At 33.2% G+C, this 22,619-nt stretch overlaps 1 protein-coding gene across 1 annotated transcript in view; it reads right to left on the reverse strand.

Moving 5' to 3' along the window:
• Window positions 1–22,619, reverse strand: part of Dys (Dystrophin) — a 580,264-nt gene that overhangs the window by 402,544 nt on the left and 155,101 nt on the right. Inside the window, exons 33-34 of the mRNA XM_077434849.1 lie at window positions 22,228–22,352; window positions 16,809–16,910 (exon numbers count right to left, since the gene is read on the reverse strand). Of these exons, the coding sequence (XP_077290975.1) occupies window positions 16,809–16,910; window positions 22,228–22,352 (227 nt within the window). The remainder of the gene's footprint in view (window positions 1–16,808; window positions 16,911–22,227; window positions 22,353–22,619) is intronic.

The following is a 22,619-nucleotide window of genomic DNA, read 5'->3' on the forward strand; positions in this document are numbered from 1 at the left end:
GGTTTTAATTTTAAATTTATATATATATATAGTACATATGTACAAAGTTTGATATAAGTGTCACCTGGGGGCAATTCCGTCATGACATGGTAAAAATAACTTTTTAAAATATAAAAAATAATAATAATATAATTTAAGAAGTAGAGGAGAGTTTGTAAGATAATACTAACACATTTATTCATTCATCTCAAATATTTGTAATAAATACATATAATTAAATATAAATATTATTTAACAAGCAACACAGATCAATGGCTAACGTGTAATGCTTTCAATTGTGTAGTTTTGGGTTCACGTGACTTCGATCGTTTCCTATCAAAGTTTGTCAATTTATCTGATTTCATTGAAACGGTTCCAAGAAATTGGCAACCCCGTCATAGCCCTTTTGAAAAAATTCTAGTTATTCGGCATCTCGATTTTCGTTGGTTGAAAAAATTATCCATCGATGTCTCTGTGGCTGTTAATCGTTTGACCATAGATGTCGTGTTTAATAAATGTGTGTACCTGTACCTAATTAAATAATTCTTAAGCTGTATAGCACAATCGTCGCGTTCGAACAATATGTAAAACGAGTGTGTATGGTTGATAAAAAATAAAATATCTGAATAATACATACTCGTATTTTGTATTGAAATCTGTACGATTAATTGTGATGATATTATGGACTGTTAAATTCAACAAAACGAAGATTAAAAATTTGCATTCTGATATATCTACGTATGTATGTATGTATGTATGTAAATTTTTTTTTAATTAACGAAATAAAATAACTTTCGGTAAAAGAAGTTTTTAAAAAACAAATCCATATGAATTCATTTTTTCACACACATTTTTTTCAATCCGAAATCGAACAGTTTATATCTCTTTCAGTTTATATCCAGAACAATAAAAATTTATATCAAAACCTTCACCAAAAAAATATAATTAACTTTAACGATTACTATCAAATTTTTCCGCTCAAAAGAAAATCGTTTTATTTTCACTGCCGACCTAGAACTACCCCAGAAAGCACCGATTTTCCAAGGCCTTCATTATCCTTACTCCACATTTAATGCCAACGTTAAAAGTAGTCCGCATCGAATTACAACAATTCCCCTTTCAAAATTACTTAGCCAAATTAAACACACCCACCACAGACACACACACAAACACGGTACGAAGATAGTGAAAATCAAATATGCGAATATTGAAAACACGTTCGATAAACTGCTAATGGCCGGTTCTGGCGGTAATGACTCTTCGCAAGCTAACACCAACAAAGTTCCTTTGAGTGATTCCATACTGAATAATTAAGTATGCATAGTGCGAAAAGGGCTAGTAAAGTCGTTCAGTTTGAAGAGCACCATCAAAGTATCCGTCTATAATGTACGTTTATCATATTCACGGAGAGCCCGAGGGACGGGCAAGATGAATCTGGAATACATTGTGTGACATAGAAGGATAGATGGATGGACTGGCACAATGTTAGAAGCTCAAAAAACTGGGATTATCCCTGGCTCGCAGATTACTGACGCAACCAAAACACGCGTCCCCCGGGCAACATTAAACCGGTTGAATAATAAAAATAAAAAAACGAAATAGCTGGAGAAAAGGAAAGTTGCAGATGTATAAAAAAAGGCATTGAATGACCCTCAGTAGTGATGCGATTTGAAAGATCTCCCTCCCTCCGACTAGGACATTAGCCCGGAGCAAAAAAGTATCTTCTGTAGCCAGCCTCACAAAGCCACTTTGTATATAGTACGTACGGGGAGGAGGCAAACAATCGTGAAGACATTCCCGTTTCTTACGTTGAAGAAATAAACTGGCAGGAATCGAAATCGTAATTTTAACGAAGGTAAATAATATGGGAGCGCGTGCTCGAAATGTATTCCGTTGTTTCCGACGTGTGTAAATTTGAACTAACGACTTCGTTTTTGACGCGTTTGTTTGCTTGTTATCCCATGCTTCCGTGGAATATGCGATCTTTATTATGCAAAGCACACATGCGAAAAGTTTTTCATCAAATTATTGTACTCAAAGCGAATATGTATGCAAACACACACATAAATACATTATTTACATTATATATGTAATATACTAGCTGAACCCGGCATGCGTTGCAGTGCCACAATAACGCATGCAATCCCCGTTCCCGTTCCCATTTGTCGGAAAAACGCAGGTGGCGAACACATTTGAAATTATTCAATTGTCTGTTTATTTTACCCTAACAACACAGGTGGCGACACGAAAGCATTTGAAATTATTGCGTTGCAATGCCACTCTTTCCTGTTTTTCCCGTTTCCGTTCCCGTTTTGGGCAATTTTTTTACAGAAACCATCACGGACATACACATAATAACTCCTGTAAGTTTCATCGCAAGTGGTTGAATGGTATAGGAACGCATACGTGACAGACAAAGAGACAAACATTGATTTTTATATATGTATGTACATACATAGATTAAGATAGCAAAACAAAACCGATGACTCGTGGCTCATCAAGGATTATCATACATGTATATGTATCATATGTATATGTAGCTACAAAAAAAATATTACATTAATCTTTTTATGCTCATCAAAAATTTAATTTACAAAACGAACATGATGAAAACGATAAACACAAAATTTCCTTTTGAGATTCGGTGTGCGTTATGCTTTCATGGTCTGGACGAGTCTTAATGTTACATACATAAGTGATTTTGACTGGAGTTCAAAGGATAAACGAGTTTAGAAAAAGAAAATAAGAAAAAGTTGACTTTTAGGGAATTTGTAGCCCCATCTGACTACTTTCTGAAACAAAATAAATAACTATGTACCTATTTAGATATGTAGTTGATACGTCTAAAATATGTATAGGTATTTCAAAGCATCCAGGACTGATTATATGAGGTATAAAAACATTAATTTTGATTTTAATATACACTCGTGCATTTGAGCCGTTATAAGTGAAAGTGGCATAAGTCGACTTTTCTTAATTTCGAGAACTATTTCGCAAAACATACTGTTTTGCGTTATTTTATAATTCTTCATTTTCAATATTTGAAATTTGACATACATATTTGAGAGTGACGTAACTCCACTTTCTTCATTTTGAAAAATATTCCGCAAAACATTATATATAGTATTTTGCGTTTGAAAATATTTAAAATACTGGTGGCCTGTAATAATTTTATTCTGGTTTGCCGAGATTATAGACATATCGAATTGAAATAAGTGATATTAATTTGTAAATTAAGAAAAAAATGTGTTTTCGGAACTGAAAATTAAACTACCGACGTTTTCAAATATAACGGTTCATATATGCGATTGTATTGCAATGACATTCTTTATATTTAAATATTATTATGTATATGTTATGTGACTAAATATTTATATTATTGCTTGAACATTTGTGTGTATAAATATGTATATTACTGTAGAGTGAATTTATTTTGTTTATTTTCAGTTATATTGTGGCGCATTAGGAATTTCTGTAATGGCAAAATGGTCCAAGTTTTAAATGAATATTGATAATCCGATTTAAAGACTTACAAATTAAAAATTCTTCATTTTCAATTTTTTATAGTATGTAACACAATAGTGTTTAAAAAATCCCCAACTGTACAGTAAAAATTTTAATGTAGAATAAAAATTATAAAAAACATGTAAATAAAAATGAAGTAATGGATAATAAACCAATATCATATAGAAACCATTGAAATAAATTTCACCCTATTTTTCGAGGATGAGCCTACAATGGGCATTCAAGAGAAAGTTTCCAACTGGATCTGACGGAAGGGAGGGGAAGCCTTAATTAATTACGGTAATACCGCATTATTCACCACTGCGAATGAGAATATATTCCATTAAATCAACAATTAAAATACACAAACTATAAATTAAATTAATAAACGAAACCATAACAACATTCAAAATATTCAAGGTACTTAAAGTTAGACCCAAAACAATACATTACAACACTTCAATGTGTACTATAATTTCCAAATATAATAACAATCGATGGAATGGCGGATTATATTTCAAGTTTTATCCGCATTTCGAACATGAAACCGAGGAAAATCGTTAAGTGCGCCCGACACGAAGAAAATGCATTTATCATAGTATCGAAGCAGGGAAAATTTCAAGCCGTAATGATACGTCCGTGAAAATGCGAAACGCTTTTCCGGAATCGTTTTTCACACGATGGATAACAATATAAGTGTGTACGAATGCGGAAATTGCACAAGGTATATCCATTGCCAGTTAGGGTGACCAGATGATCGATGGCGTCAAAAACCGCACCCTCGAATTCAATTGAGGAAAACTTTCCACGCGACATTTTCTTAGGGCCAAACCCATTAAGTGATTGACTTATAAATTTTCATGATTCGTGACAGGAAGTGTGTAAAAAGCGTAATAGGAAAATATACATATGTACTTGTCTATAGAATCAGTTATTTATCGATTACAACAATACAAATAGTAATCATCTTATATCTCACCTTGCTATATATTTTTTTTTTTGCAAAATCTAACAGAATTCAATTTTATTTACTATCGAAAAATGCTTTAAACCATTAAAATTGTTTCGTATAAATAAATTTTTATTCAAACTTGTTAATATTATGGCAGTAAATATCTTAAATACACAATCAACGAAAAATTGTTAGTGAAATGTGTACGTACATACTGTTAGGATCATTTGTAAATTTTAAGCCTTAGGAAATAACCAAAAATAAAGTAAATTAAAAGATAAATAAATAGTAAAATTAATTCATATTTTGTTAACTAACGAACGTGTCACGATTTTTCATTATATGTATAAGATAAAAAAAATCAAAAAATATTATTAATAGACAAATCGAATTTCCTAAACGCAAATAGAATTTAAATTATATTCCCTGACAAACTAAACGTGACTGCGAATAAATAATTCAAATATAAAATACCCTCATGTCCATTTCAGACGCATCGTTAATTGAGTTTTGAGCACCCCAAATGAGTTATTGATTGTTATCGCCCCCTAGACAAAACGCAAATCGGATTTTGAACATACGAACGATTCGAAATTGATTCACATACCTACATAATTTATAATAAATTAATTACAAATAAATAGCCACGCTTCTGCATTTATTTACGCGTATACAAAGCGGCGAATACAAAACACCACGTGGTCCCTTGTACGTACAAACATACAAAAGTACTTCGCTTTACGTGTGATACATGCTATTCACAAATTGAAACACACAATTTCTACAGTAAGCATTTTTATTATTCAGCATAATACAAGCATAGATAGATATATACATATATGTACATTATTTTATTTTTGACAATAAAGCACTATTTCGAGCATTTTTGACATTTGTTGATAAGAAAGCGCGAAGCACAAATACTATAAATACTTAAAGCAAGATTACATTTACTAATGATGCGTTCGAACGACGATATATACACACACACACACACAAAAGCGACAACTATACATATTGTACACGTGCCTTGAAAACTTACATATTCACTTAAAATATATATAAAAACGAATATATTGTACAATGTCTTTGAAAGGAATCGATTAAAATTCACTGAAAAAGCACACAATGCCGGTTTTGTGGAGGAGCGCGCCGTGCGTCTATCGACCTCTTCGTACGAGACTAGATACAAACCTAACCTAACTTTGGAGGCTTTCAGCGCTTTCGCCGGGACGAAGGAGAGGGTAGGGGTGTGGAGGGGTGAAAGGGGACGGTCGCAGGGGATGGCGTAGGGATAGGGTGGGAATTCGAGTTTGTGGAGGTGGGGAAAAAGGGCTCAGGGGTGGTGAAAACTTGCACCCTAAAGACGGACAAGTTTTGACGCGGCAGCCGTAAGAATGAACTACCGATACTGTCGAGCGATAATAGGTCGCAAAGGTGAGACTTTAGAAAAGCCCTTCCTATTCTCGTCCTAAGCCCTGAGATAGACCATCTAAATGGAGTTGTCACTACGTTACAATATGTAATTATAGCTCGAACGACGCTTTCAAGTATTAACTATTCATAAAAAAATGTAGGCTCCTCAATTTACGTCCATTTATTTTCATTAAAATATAATATATGTAATACAAATTAGCAACGGTCAAATAATTTCAACTACGAAATATTTCGAAAGATCGCGATAAATAGTGACCAATTCTAATGGTAAGAACAGAATCAAAAGTGAGGCACTGATTGTGTAAGTGGACTACAGCTGTGTTAGGCGTGTCGTCATGTCATTATTAATTCGTATGATTTCATTATTTCGATAAGTTTCTCCTACATTTCTTCAAATATGGGAAGCAGCGTTGTCAATCACTGTCAAACCCAAATCAATTTTTATTGTGTTACATTTTTACTTTTATTTCTTTATTTGTGTCATTGTAATATCATTATTGTTTTTATTAATATTTTTTAATGAATCTTGTTTACATGTTTCTGGCCAGGTGAACCTGTAAAGTCACTATGGCCTCAATTTAATTTGAAATAAATAAATAAATACAAGGATAAAATATCACCGAAAAAACTTCAATGGGTGAGGTTTGTGAAGAGACACGACGGTACATATTTGACCTAGCAGCGTTATTTTTCATGAGCTAAACTATCTAAGGGGAAAAAACGTGCCGCGTATATGTATCGTGATTTCGCCTTGATAATTTCATTGTTGTATGTTAAAGACCGTCTAAATTTATTGGTATTTATTTTGTGCCATGATAGGTCATAATAAATCAACACTCCATTTGGTGTGTACATTATAAAATGTAGACATACAGATATTAATGACATAATGTATGCTTGTAACAATCAATAAACTCGACCTAATTTTCGAGAGAAGGGAGAGATGCTAATTTTATAGGAACCGTCACGACAGTTAAATTTCTATTCTGGAGAATTCTAACAGGAGACGTTCGACATGAATTTGATTAACATCCAGATCACTGCAGCAAAAATACTTTTTTTTAAATGTTTATTTTAACATGATGACATTACGGATTTAACCCCTAAGCGACACTTTTGGTATTAAACTTGTCCATATATAAATTTATAGATTGTAAATTTTAAATATATGGAGACACATAGTAAGTAGGGTGGTTTTTTTCAATTTCATGAGGAACCGATTCGACCATAAAATCAGATAAATTGGCAAACTCTGATAGGAAACGATCGAAATGGAGTCACAAATATCCAAATCTGACCAGCAGCACCACAGAAATACATCGAAAAAATTCTCTTCCATTGAGTTCAACCAATGGCTTGAACCCTGGAACCTTTCGGTGGTTAGCATAAACGCAACCACTGTGTTACACTGCTGGCTATTCGTAATCATCGTGAAAATCGAATAACTTTATCGATTCCGGCAGGGATTTTAACCCACGACCTCTCTACAGTCGCTTTACCAATGAAATATGATGTGGATATGTATGTATGTACCTATATGTATAGTCAATCCTTATATATCAAGGTAAATCAGTTCCATAATAAAACGGCAAAAAAGAAGAAGTGAAATGAAAATATAAAACATCGAGATATTTTTAGGTTTTTTTTGTTCAACAAATCCACTGTGTTAGACGAAGAAGAAATTACTACGTACATACATACATAGATAAAGTAAAAAACATTTTCAACGATCCGTTACTGATCCTATGAAATAAAATATCGTAATTTAACTCCAATTGAACTGTTTCATTTAAATGCAATTAAATAATTTCAATAAAATTGGTCATTACACTGAATGCATAACGAAGTTTGAATGCGTTCATAAAAGTATAAAGGTATATTTAACGACGTACGAAGAGGGTTAATGACGCTAAGTTGCGCAACACGATTACCAGTTTTAATAACAAGCGAAAAAAGGTAAAATTATACGACGGTATAAATTCGCGAGGAAATGAGAACGACGAGCGTAGGCATTCGAAAAATTTTCCGCCAGTCAAGGGGTTATTTGCAACGACCAGTCACGGTGACTCGTCAAATCACCCTTAAAATAAACTGACTTTCGCCAAACTTTCGGCTCAAACCGACACGGAAAAATACACAAAACGATACATCAAACGAATTTTACGCGCACAAAAGACTCCTTTGCCAATTTTTTCCCGTCTCTTATTTTTTTTTATTGTACGTATTTCGAAGTAGAATAAGCGCCAGTTAAAATTTATGCTCGAGGCGGATATGAAAGGACTGCCTCTTCCTAAACACAATATAACTGGGATCACACTTTCGTTTACACACCTATGTAAATATGTGTTATTTCACCTTTTTCTTTTTCATACATATATATTCATACACAAATGTATATGTACATACGTAATAATCCTCAAAAAATATCGCGCACTTGAAAAAGGTTTTCTTTTATTAGTTTATTTTTATATACATAGTATGTATGTATGTTATCTACCCATATTTGTACAAGATTATATATATTTTAAATTTATTAAATTATATGCATCAATGTCAAAATATTATATGATTTTTAATTAGCTCTAAGAAAAAGTACATATTTATATGACTTATAAATATTTAAAAAAGGCTTGTATGGTATTTTTTTATAATAATTTGAGCCCAGATAAAAATCAAAGATATGTATGTAAAAATCAAAGATACTTATATAGTATATTTATATATTTATTTTATTTTGTTTTAAGTTTAAGTATGGACCATTGTGACATTACAGAATTCCTTAATGCGCCACAATGGTATAAAAAAATACAAAGAGATGAAAAAAATAAAAATATATACAGAAAAAATACATATATTTATATATAAATCAGAGGTCTCCAAAATTCATAGAACGAGATTCAAAATGGAATATTTTAATTATTAGAAGGACCGGGCCGGATACATTTAACCGGATAGATTCTACATTTTTTGGGACATTCTAAAAATTTATTGAATTTATGGATTTTGTAGAGATTCATGCGATTTTATAATATAATAGATTCAATTGCGGACCAGACGAAAAACAACCGCGAACAAAAGTTTAGGACCCTTTGTCATAAATTAAAGCTACCAAATATTCCAGTAAGCTTTTAATTATTTAGATAAAGCATTAGAAAGTAAAATTTTAAGAGAATCCTAATCTGGCACATCAAATAGTATCAAATGTGCTTTAGTATCAAAATCAACAAACTTTATATAATAATTACACCTTAAATATAGTTAAGAAACTATATTTTCTAGAATGAATTCATCTGAGAGCAGTTATAATGTTGGTAACTACATACCTGTACATATAAACAATGTATGTTCATAAAAATTAATTTTTGACAAAAAAATTTTAGATCACAACTGGAACATTTAATCTCAATAGCTTCCACATTCAAAGTGCATTACTTATGTGTAGCCACAATTAAAGAAAACAATGCCAAAAACAGCAACATAGCTCAGTGGTTGGTGTATAATGCTAACTGAAGGGTAACGGGTTTGAGACCTACATAATCTATGTAGTGTTGATGATCAGAACTTGGATATATGTATGTGAATCCAAGTAAATCTTTTCCTATCAGAATTTCCCAATTTATCTGATTTTATTGATGAAACGGTTCCTACTTAATTGTCCACCATTTGTCATAACAAATTTGAATTTAATTTCAAATTTATAATAATATTATAAATCTGTATAGTGTATAAAGTTGGCCATATGTATCGCCTAAGGGCAATCTTGTAATGCAACTCAATTGAAGGGGGAATCTAATATAGCAGATTTTAGCTATCCAAATAATAAAATAGTGTGCCGAAACTTATGGGGATACCCGTAGGTACAACTGTTTCTATCGCCGTTTAGCACACATGGAGGATACAGGTGGCATTCACGTGTTCGTATTTACCCCCAACAAATATTTACTCTACAAAAAATGTATTACTGAATGGAAAGTTCGAAAAGCATAGAACCGGCTTCAAGAGAAAAACCCCTTTTAAGTTTAACGACGGCAGCGTGAAAAGCCGCTTTCCATTGTTGGAGGTGTTAGCGGGAAGGCAGAGGGGTCGACATCAACACGTAAATTAGGATCGGACCTCGAAGTTACATAAATCTCCCCGTCTTAATTGCACATACTTTAGCCCTTGCGAAATTGCCGATTAAGAGACGCCGCGTCGCATTCAATTACGCGGCATTATATTATTTAAAATAATTCAACCCCGGCCATGTCTTTATCAAAATTTCATGCATCCGTTACCGGGTCGCGTAAATTTAATTAATGTGATATTTGCAAATTGGCTCTTGAGGGGGGGATACGAAAGCGGTTATATTTTTAATCTGCATGAAGTTTTGCGGTTTAATTGCGAGCTTTCATCCATAGATTTACGTTTGGTGAGCGAGAAGACGCTGAAACGGGCACGTATCTCAATACAAAACACTTGGTGAAACAAAAGAGGACGTGGACGTGACGAAATCCCGCAGTAATGGTAATCCTCGTTGGAATTTCTCAAATATTCCTGGAACGGGATTATCCCCAGTATTATATCGGGAACTTCATATTCAAATTCTCTCGCGTGTTAATCCATCATCGCGGATTACGTTTGTTTATATTTTAAACGATTCGTAACAGCCCTGACAGTGGTTACGTTTTCGCTTATACCGTTTTATAACGAATGTTATCCGTATAACAAAATACAATATATTTTAGTAAAAGGGTACATCTCGAAGATTAAAATTAACATATATGTATGTATGTGCATACATACGAATGAACATAGGTATATATTGCTATTGAAATTCCAAGACATTATAGATTGAAATCTAAAAAAAAGTGTTTTTAACATATACATACATATATGATTGTAGTGGAACATTTATAGATGAAGAATTTGTAAAATATGTTTGTAATAATTTCGTAGACGCGATGAATAGTTTACATATGTACATTTGAAAGAAAGGCAAAATTTGAAAGAAAAAAATATTTTAAGTTAAGTTCTGTGAATTAAAATATGTATGTATTGTGTATATATAGGCAAGATCTTTTCAATTATTTACTAAATACAAAAACGGTCAGTAAAAAGCATTAAACTGTCAGTAAAAAAACAGTTAAAACAATACAGTCATTAAAAAGAAAGTTTTTTAAAAACATACCTCTTCTATAATTTGTATATAAAATTATTATTTTGAATTAAAAATACCAATAATTTTATTTTACTACCGCTATCTATGTTTAAAACTAAAAACTGGATAAACGTCACCCACTTTTCAGAAATTCAAATTTCAAACGCGTCTTACACGATATTTTTGCACCATCGTAATGGCGGAAGATCCATTTACTTATATTGATGACCAAAATGAGCAATATGGCAAAGTATGAAAACGATCGGATAAAAAGCAATTTTTTTCCTGAATTTTAATCATAAGTGAAACGTAAAGGAGCTATGTAAAAAACAATAGACGTAAAAATAAATAAACTTTTTATTATTTTTGTCAAATAGAACACTTGACCAAGGCAATATTGTATTTTCTCTTTTTTTATTTAGTATTGTCAAAAAATTAGATATTTGCATTTTAATTCTTAGCGTGAAACTTTTTTCTAACAATATACCCTTATTTTTTTTTACAGAAATTTTCAAATCAGCCAGTGAATTAATTTCCGTTTTCCGAATATCAAAGACACATCAACGAACTCTTCGTGTGAGTGTCCACATTTTGAATTACTTACTTTTTAATTTAAATACTAACTGTTTTATATAAATTACTTATTATTTAAATGAATTACAGATCATTCAATTTAGTAACTGACCACAAACATACGCACCAATGGATACAGACCATTTTGATATATCACTAACAATTAGTTTAATTTACCAGAAGAGAATTAATAACTGACTATTTAAATATATGCCTTGTTGTATATTATGTATAATATATGTACTTGCAAATATTACAAATAATGCCTCAAGTAAAATGTTTTTAAATTATTTGACACAAAACTAGTAACATATTATATACTCTTTATATATTATATTTATAATGTTAAGTATTGTACACAAATCAATATTATAACAAAGGTATTATACATTGCAATTGCAAAACAATTTTATTAAAAACACGTATACATTGTACAAGTACACGAAATTGTATAAGTACACGAAAACTACATATTTTAGTTTCATTATTTTATTTACTATGACTAGTTTATTTTCATTTTGTGAATTTATCATATTGTGTTAGAGCGTTTATCGGGCTTCAAAAAAAACCGTAGTAAGGTAAGTATAAGACATACATTAGGGGCATAACAAAAAATCGTTTCGATATATTGAAATAAAATTTATACGAAATGGAAGCGTAGAGATGGGATGCCATTTCCCGGCAAGGGCTTAATCAGAAAAAATCTAAAAAACGGGAGCAAGATACTGAAAAGAAGGCCGGATGTATAAAGGGAAGACATGGATGACTTTGATACGTGTTCAGCATGCGAGATTCGCATTCGGCAAGTTCTATTCGCCGTTAGTAGATCAATAAGGGCCACCGCCTCTCGCTTATGTACGAGGAGGCTTTATTTGTAACCAAAAGCGAGAGAAATGTACGAGAGTCGGAAATCAAAAATGAAAGGAAAAATCGTACCCCTTTCGTACATACATAGACACCATCAGTATCCATAGATTCGGAAAGAACCGTCCGGTAATATAAAAAAGAAACAAATAATAATTGCTCGAGCGAAAGAGAAAATTGTAGAACCGACATCACGTAATATGACATTTTCCTAACCGTGTAGACATATGTCTACCCTTAACTTATGATAATTTCCATGTCAAACATGTTACCTGCTTCGTAAGATTTCACTCGAGAATATTATCAGGATGATACTATCTATACATGAAATGTTTATCATATTATGATAAAGTACATACATACCTTAAATTCAGTCCAATACACATATGGACATATGTACAACAAATTTAGTTTTCGAATTCAATCCAAACAATGGGGATGGGTGAATTGAATTTTTCATTGAAATCTAGGATCGAATGTGTAAGGGTTTTTTTTATATCACACATGCGAAACAAAAAAGCAATCTACCGAACTGTTTCGTCGACCGAAAAACTTTCAGCAAACCAATAAAACACGACGTTTTAAGTATTTCACTCCACGCATATGGCAGCGGGTGAAAAAACTAGTAAAAAAAGTCATTTGTTCCAACAATGTCAACAAGCAGATCAACCATTGAATAATATTATACAAAAATATATTTACTATTAAGGTACAAAACAATGCATTATACTGGCTAAAATAATTGCGCATTTTATAATATGCTAAAGAATAAATGAGGGCGTTTTATCGTTGTGGGAATAAAAGGTGCGAGTCTCTATAATGATCGTGGAAAATTTCAACGGATTTAAAATGAAAAATTCCCCGTTTAACAATTTAAAAAGTTCAACACAAAAGGGCGAACCGTTCAAAAAATATATCGGCTAAATATAACGAGAGAATATCGGATGAAACACAATTATTTTCCCTTCAGAATTAAGCAATTATCCCGGCCGCTAATTTCATTTTCTCTCTCACCGTTTCGACCCACAGATTTACTCGCCACGTCGACGAAGGTGACTCGAAGCGGTACCCGGAATCGGGAAATTTTTGCAGGCCAATAAAGGATCACAGTGGAAATTAGAAGCCCACAGAGAGAAAGAGAGAGAGATGAAACGAGATGGCGATACAGGCTTAACGGCTTATCCCAAAACAAAGATCGATTTTCACGCGGGAAACGAATGTACACAGATTTTACTACAAATAGTACCATTTGATAAATATCGTAATAACATTATTTTCATATTTAAAAAAAATAATTCCCATATTCCCACTTATCCATTTACCATTTACAATATTCGAATTTCCACTTATCCATTTACATACAATATTCGAATTATATAATAAATTTCAGTTTAATTGATATTAATACCAAATAAATCAAAACTCGTAAATAAACATGTATAGGTACATTAATAAACAATGTGACTGAGTAACTTTGAAACTCCTTTGCAAACTTACTAAGCATTTAGAACAGTCACAAATACGAAACGTAAATCACATTTAAATTATTAGTTATCTTATTCAGCGTCTATGTACTACATACATACATAAGTGCATAAATATTAAACAAAACATGTTTCATTTAAGATGATAAAGTCAAGTAAGAAGCAACCGTGACTAAGTTATTATAATAAGCCAGCAGCGTGGCTCGGTCGTTAAGCTTCTGCTTAACACTGAGAGGCGCCGAGTTCGATCCCTTGAGCTGACCTCGATTGAAAAGAATTTTTCTGAGTATATCTGTAATGCTGCTGGTCAGACCAGGATTTGTGACTCCTGGTTGATCGTTTCCTATCAGAGTTTGCCAATTTTCTCTGATTTCATTGTTGAAACGATTCCCGATTAAAAAATTGGCTAAAAATCCGTCCTACCCACTATGTCACCACTATTTGAGTATGATTAATGTAAATATTACAATAAAAATGTATGTACAATTCATAGATGTCTCGTTAATTGTCGAGTTTAAGTCAGTGTCTCGTAATTTAGCGACTTACATATATAATAAAAAAAATGCTGTATTGTTTGTAATTTGGACAGGAAGGCGCATTGGGGTTTACCTGTAATGCCTTCCTGGTATGAAATAAAAAAAAAAAATAATAATAATAATAATTGTGAATAAAATTTTATTTTTATTTTCATTCATAGAACATGAAGACTCGCCTTTAAAGATCGCTCCAAAGCGAATAGTGCACTTTAAACAGATAAATAAAGTCAATCAATCAATACAATATATGTATAAGCATTTTATATTTGTAATACAATGCGAATTTATACAAACATCCACAGTGACATCTATGTAGAAATTTTTTCCAGCATTTTGTAGTCAAATTGGTGAACCTCAAGATACTGAATAACTCGAGATTAGCAAGAGAGATAGGAAAGGAGATGCCAATTTACAGGAACCGTTTCAATGAAAAACAGAAAAATTGGCAAACTTTGATTAGAAACGATCGACCTGGAGTCACAAACCGAGGTCTGGCCAGTAGCGGGACTCCATTAAGAATCGAACCCGTGACATCTCGAAAGTATAATATGCTAACCACTAGTCCACTCCGTTGGTTTTTTTCATATTGTTGAAAAAAATACGTGTATGTTTGAATTTTTTTTAATTAATTCCGCTTGTTCGTTACACGTGCAACTCGTAATTATTTATATAATCGGCACATCTTTATTATTAAGCGTTGCCAATCAAAATGATGGATGATTGGAGCGTTCAAGGCGAACGAACGCACATCGGTTCACCCGGTTTGTAATTGATGTATACGAAAACTAGGGATTCCGAGAAAATTGCTATCTCCTCTGTACTGATTACGACACCATAACCACCGTGTCTCATCCCCTTGACACGCAGGTGGTGGAATAGTTCTAAATGTTTCAGCACAACAAAGAGATGGGTGTTTAATCAAACGCCTTGGAGGAAAACGCGAGGTGTAATGTTTCCGCTACGCGCCCGCCAGTACCAAATGTTGACCCTTGTTCGGAGAGCAACTGTGTCTCGAGATAACGATCTGGTCTGGATAATCTATAGGTGGTTTGACAACGTGCCAGATAAACGACACAAAAGCTACGTTTGGATAGCATTTTGAAAACCTAGAACGAAAACGACGAAATACTTTTTTTTTCTTTTTTCATTCAAACCCAAGCTGTTGTTTGTATCAGACAGCTTTCCTTTCTTTTTTTTGTTCATATAAAGGAAAGTCGTGGGTTTCCTCCGGTGAAGCTTTTCAAGTCACAAACTTTATCTATGCCTTTGAAAGCGTGTTTTTTTTATGTAAAGAATAGATATTAATTAAAACCTTCTTAAACTATCAAACTCAATACACTTAAGTACCTAAAATAAACTAAAGAATTTTTTTTAAGTTCAAACAAATTGGAAAATGCTGCCACGCAAAATTTGAACGATTTTCTTTTTATTAAAAATACATGAGCCAACTTAAGGCGAAATCACGCCACAGTCAACTTCAGATCAAATTCAAACGCAAGATTTCAATTTTTGCCTTTAAAGCAATCCTATAAATATTCTACTCATAAAAAGGCTCTTATCTTGAGGGTTTTAGATCATACATATTTAAAAGGTACGAACAATTCGACAAAAGGCAGACTACTTACAAATTACATAAGGACGATCGATCTCAATGATTATTATACTTAAATAATTTAATTTCACAAATACATGTATGTATATATGGTTCCCGGAAGAATGCATTGAATTGCACTTAATAGTAGTGCAGTTTCGAGAAATCCTAATTTTCAATAAGAACCTACGCAATATAATTCCACAAAAAAGGTTTAGTACCCTCGCATTACACAAAAATACCCCTTGATGATTTTTTTCTGGAATTCTATTGCGTTAGTTCTTCTTGAGCATCTCTGAAAGTTTTGATGTCTCGGGAGTGTGGCTCTCTTGCATTTATCCGATCACCGTTTATGTATATATGTATTATGTACATATGTATGTATATGAAGGATTCATATTAAAATTTTGTAAATAAATAAAAAGGAAAAAAACACGTGTATAAAATATTACAAATACATAAAAAATTATGTATTTTTAATGTTTAAACAAGATAAAAATAAAATAATATTTTTATTAATGGAAAAACATGATTTTCTGAAAATTATTAGAAAATTTAATTTACTTGCGACATCTTACGTTTGTACGCCGAAGCTTTCAGTTTTCAATCTATGAAAAGCGCAACCTTTAGAAGAGGTTAAAATTCTAGAGAAAAGTTTTCGTGTTGAACAACAGATGCTCCGATTTTCATTGGAAAATTTAACTCGCCGCCAGCGAATTTAAAAATTAAAATAAAAAATAAAAAAAAATACCTTTTGTTTATCAAGTAGTTGCAAAATGTCATCGACATCTCCAACAAGAACTGTTTGCTGCCGCAACATGTCTTCTCCGACCAAAGTCAGCCAATCCCGAATCTGAAACACCAAAAAATATTAGCCAAATTAAATGCATCCGTTGGTATTAAGCGAGTACTAATTATCCAACAAATTGATGTATACAATTTTTCACGCAGCAGGCATTTTATTTTAATGCGTTTTTCGGTCGTTAAATAAGTTCGCTCGTAACTCGACAAACTGCTACGTCAAAATTACGAATAATAGGGTGGAAACAAGTCTGAGGGGGTGTTCTTGCGAACACACACATGCACCTAAGCCAAATCGAGAAACTTTTCCCCGTAAAATAATTGGTCGTCGGGTAATGCACTTTTGCTACATTTCCCCGGTCCGCGGCACTCGACGGAAACTTTTCCCAATACATTGCCATTGTGAAAATTCACGATGGAAATGGAAAACGGACCGTTTCAAAAATGAAACTCATGCATATGAATACAATACATATATGTATGTATGTATATCCTCAAAATATTAAATCGAAGATTACTAGTACTTTCAATTCAGAATTATGAGATCCTGTTTTTACGAATATTATTTTATACTAGTGGTGCTACCCGGCATCGCTCGGTAAATGGAAATGAAATGAAAACCATGAAAGAAGACTTAATTTGTTTTTTTATTAAATTTATTTGAATCGAAAAAAAATCACAAACGTCTTTGAACAATCCAACCAATTAGAAACTGCTTTGATGGCAGCCATTGAGAAAAGAATTATAGACGCCGTTTCGGTTTTATATATAAGATTTGAACTGCTTAGAAAATAAAAGACATTTAAAAGCTACGTATTCTTATTTTATGTTCTGAACTTTACTTTAAATGTTCCGTTAAATATTTGATCATCAGATTTCTTATTAAAAAAATACAATAAATGTAAATGACTTCAAATATATTTTTGGTTCAATCTGCACCGCATTCTCGTTCAATTATTGAATTTTCCAGCAATTCTCATCAAGCGGAAGATTTTCATGAATAATTTATGCACCAAATCAAAAACAAATTCAACATATATATGTACATATACATATATACGAAACAAATCCAAATTTATTATGTATAATAAAACAATAAGCAATAGATTAATTACGTAAAAAATAAACAATACAGAGAGATAATCGTCAACCACCCCAGGGTATAATGCTATTAATATCATCAATATCGCATACAATCAATCAATATATCCACTAACCAATTAGCAAAACCCAATTATCGACATTAAATGTAATAATAGACCACGCAAAATATGTACATATGATACGATGTATGCTTGTTCGTGTATTGGACAATTTTGTGGCACTGGAATGGATGTTTGTGTTCATGTTCGCCAGTGTAAATGGTCTATTAAGTAAGCACGTACTTTGAGGGTCACAACAATGCGATTTTAATGGGATCGAACAACACAACAGTAATAGTACATTATGTATCAAGTATTTCGGAAATAGTCTCGTAAATATTTTTAATTCAAACTAAACTATTCGAGTTACGACACGAATGCTACCTGTTATGTGAAGAGCGACTTCTTGAACTATGAAGCCGCGTACCTTTAGCGAAGGCGCCCCGGGCCACGACCTGAAAAGCCAACGTCTGCCAGAATACGACCCTGCGATATGAAATAATCAAACGACGCCTCACGTAAAACGTCGTCGTCCCGACGCTCGAATAAAGGGAAATTCTGCATACGTCTTCGCGGAAACAATGTACGTAGGTAGACTTTGTAGAGCGCCACAGTTTCCTCTTTGGTGCAGGACCGACACAATGTTCACGGTAGTTTTATTGCATATTTCAGACGGGAAGCTGGAGACGATTCTGCAGTCGGAATGCAGCAGAATTTCATTGCATTCCTACCGTAGATAAAGTATACGGCGACTATTACGTTCACTGCTAGAAAATTGAACGTCTCCAATTGGGCGTAAAAATCGGAACATACGAAGACGATAACCCAAGGAGAGATATCTCAACGAGAAGAAATCACCATAAACTTGATACACTTACTGCCAAGAAGAAATAAAAGTATTATTACTGATACAAAACATTTTGAATAAAAATACTATGCATGAGCTTGAAACAGAATACCGTAACAATCTGTAACATCTTGAAGATTAAATGAGGCACATCAAGCGATATTAACAAATCGCTTAACACTTGCCGCACTATGAAAGATAGCAAGTAACCAAGATTTATTTTATTTTACTTCTCCAAATATACTGAATGGCAGGGTCTTCATATTTTATGTATTCCTTTTCAAAACCGCAACGATTTGAATTATTTCATTACGAAATAAAAACATTGATCAATTTTCGCGGGAAACCCTTTCTATACGTGCCTCACAAATGCTATAGAGAGGGGAAATTCAGTACGTCGCGCTCAACGGTCAGTATTAAATAATATCCGCCTTGGAATGACGGCTCCGCTTACTAAAAATAATGTAAAATAATAAATTATCGATTTAATTAGCGTATATAAATAGATCAATACAATGATTCAAAAATAATTCCATGGAAGTACTCATTTAACCCTTTGAGTGAAAATTTCGCCAACATTTCCAACTGAAATTATTTAGAAATCCAATAGAAAGCGGGTATAAAAATTGTAGCTAATCCAAACAAACCCTAGATTACTACCAAAGATAACTACCGCCGAGGATTTCGAAATGTGTAAAGGTGTGTTTAGACTCTAATATAACTTGCAACAATATAAAATAAACAAAAGAAGTCTATTAATGAATGTATTTTTCCAAAACCAGATCCATCTTCTTTATTGTTGTTAAAATGTAATACTCACAATTTAAATGCCAAACGACAATCTAAAATACTCAGCAGTTAGGGACTTCCTTCGGGAAATTCTGCTATGGTGATAAATTCAGAAATTCCAGTGTTAACCAGTCTTTATAAACATTGACATGGATTACATGACCCATATTTTAATCTATTTTTTTTTTTCAATGTTACCTGGAAAGGCTTACAAGGAAGTGTTCTTATTTATATTTTACATTTTTAAAAAACAACGACTATCGGCGTATTTCAGACTCATGGACTAGTTGGCAAAACGCTGATTAGCGTTGGTCAGCATTCAAAGGGTTAAGCTTAACCGCTCCAAATTAAAGCACGGAACATTAACAACGACAACTTTTTTTATTAAACTATTTATATCCAATAAACAAAAGTGGACAGGTTCAAGCCACAGCATCCAACCCTCGTCTGGTCGAGTTATGAAAATGTTCGAATCGAATGTGGCCGCCGTGTGACGTTTCGCCGATGAAGGGGTTTTTGTGGTTGAAGGGATGGGGCGGCCTCAGAAGTATGTACCTACGACGAGGAAGGAAGTACCCAGCCGAAGAATTCCCTAATAACATTCTTGTCTTGTGCACAAACGAGAGTCACCTTCTGCTCACGTCCTGACGACATACATAAAACATTATATTCCCACCTTTATCCGACCGAAGACGATGGATTGTCTCCGACGTGCAAACATCGCACAAGACACGGGATCGTTACGCCGTTTCGCATAATGTATTACACCTATGTGTATAACATAATATAATATAACAGACACGTCAACTTTCAGCCCATGGAAATTTGTAACCTACGTCACACCCGGTTATATTAAACTAAAAAATACTATATACTTACTTCTATGAAATAGATGTACACATATGAAACGCCACATACACAGTACGTGTAAGGCACGAGCACACAAATCATGATGACTACTATTGGGTACGGTTGTGTACCTACTAAGTAGAAGGCCCAGAGAACACAACCAGGTCCCTTGATATTAGGCATGTATGTGTATATCTATGTAGATAGCAGATTTTGCGAAGATAAAGTATCTTGGGATGTACAAATGTGTGCAGAAGAGCGAGGTAAATAAGAGGGTGAGATAATTATCTGTAGTATATTAGTTATTAACATTAATTATACTTCTACACACATACATATGTACATATTACATACTTATGTATACAGAGACTATTTATTTTACACATGTTGAATATAAAAAAATATATAAGTGAGAGAATTGTGAATTCAAACGGGTCACAATTGCGAAGAGTCAAATCAAACATATAACAATCCAAAAATAGATGAAAACTAGCAAAAATCTAGGTTATTTGTCTTATATAATATGTATAAAGTTGTTTTAACTCTACCATAGGTGATTAAATCAGAAAGTATTATAATATATAAAATATATTGTACATATATCAGCAGAATAGACTAGTGGTTAGGTTAGGTTAGCATATAATGGTTAGCATGTAAAGCTTCGAACAAAGTGGTCACGGGTTCAAACGGGTTCCACTGGTTTTTGTTGGCCAGACCTTGGATTTGTGACCATTGACTCCAGGTCAATGGGTTCCTGTCACAGTTTGCCAATTTATCTGATTTTCAAAGAAACGGTTGCGAAAAATTAGCAACCTTGCCCATTTTCTCGCAAATCTCGATTTTCCAGCAACCTCGAATTTCACTGAATTTTATAAAATGCTGCAAATTTACAGATTTAACCATAAATCTCTGTGTAGATGTTAATTGATATGTGTTTACTGAATTTCGATGAATTGTTTAAAAAAATGCTACAAATTTACAAATTTGACCATAGATGTCCCTGTGGATGTTAATTGATATGTATTTACTTTTTATAATAGTATGAAATGAACAATGTTTCCAGCCAGGAAGGCGCATTGGAGTTGCCTGTTAGGCCTTCCTAGTATAGATTAATAATAAATAATAATAATATCAAAGAAAAAACAAAGCAATAATGGCCGTAACCTTTGACAAAGCAGACGTAGTCAATTTTAAAAAATTTAAATTCATAAAATGTCATTTAAAAATAAACGAAAAAGTTTTGCGTGGACGAATCCACGTATTTCATCACGGTCCTCCTTGGAAAACATCTCACTGTGGAAAAACAAAGTAATAAGGCATGTGTTGATCCAGTGCCGGCCGGGAGGAAAAGGAGGAAAACACGCCCCTTATTCATGAAAGGCGTAATCAAAATGTGAGTGGAAAAGTAAATTTAGAGCAACAGGGTGGTTTTACCTCATCCAGATTTCATCGATACAGAATCGTTTGCGTCGAATCAATTCGAAGCGAAAAGGGGGAGACACAAAACACCAAAACTCAAGGAGGAAGAGTAAAAAAAAAAAATAAAGATATTCGATCCACCAAAGTGCTAAGCGAGACATTTCTCTTTGAGTTTGGAATGGGGGAGGGCATTCTTCGTCTATGTCCTTCTATCGGCCGACATCGTTAATCTCGTCGACATGGGAGAGGAGACCGCGAAACCTAAGGACGGATGATAAATCAAGGAAATTCCTCGATCGAATTCGGAGGATATTTGCGCATACCTGAAGGACCGTATTGTCGAAGGATGCCAAAAGGAGTGCTGAAGGCACCGAGGACGTGGGGCTCAGCCGCACGGAGGCGCCGGCCCACCTCGGTCCACGACCATATGAAGCACTTGATGCTGAATCTGAAACAATTCAAAAATACCATGTTATCACAAAATTAAACTAACACACAAATTCAATCAACCAATACAAAATTTCAATTTGCAACAATTTTCAACTCCGTCAATAATGCTTATAAAGATAAAAAATCAGATCAGATCTCTAGGGAATAAATACTTTTCATCAATTTAATGTTTTTCTTCTTCAAAACTAATAGCAATTTATTCATATATTTATTTATTTATTACAGGTAAAACCCATTTGAATCCATTTTAAGTAGGTACATAAAT

The sequence above is a fragment of the Arctopsyche grandis genome, chromosome 7, assembly GCF_051622035.1.
Source record: "Arctopsyche grandis isolate Sample6627 chromosome 7, ASM5162203v2, whole genome shotgun sequence".
NCBI classification, from domain to species: domain Eukaryota; kingdom Metazoa; phylum Arthropoda; class Insecta; order Trichoptera; family Hydropsychidae; genus Arctopsyche; species Arctopsyche grandis.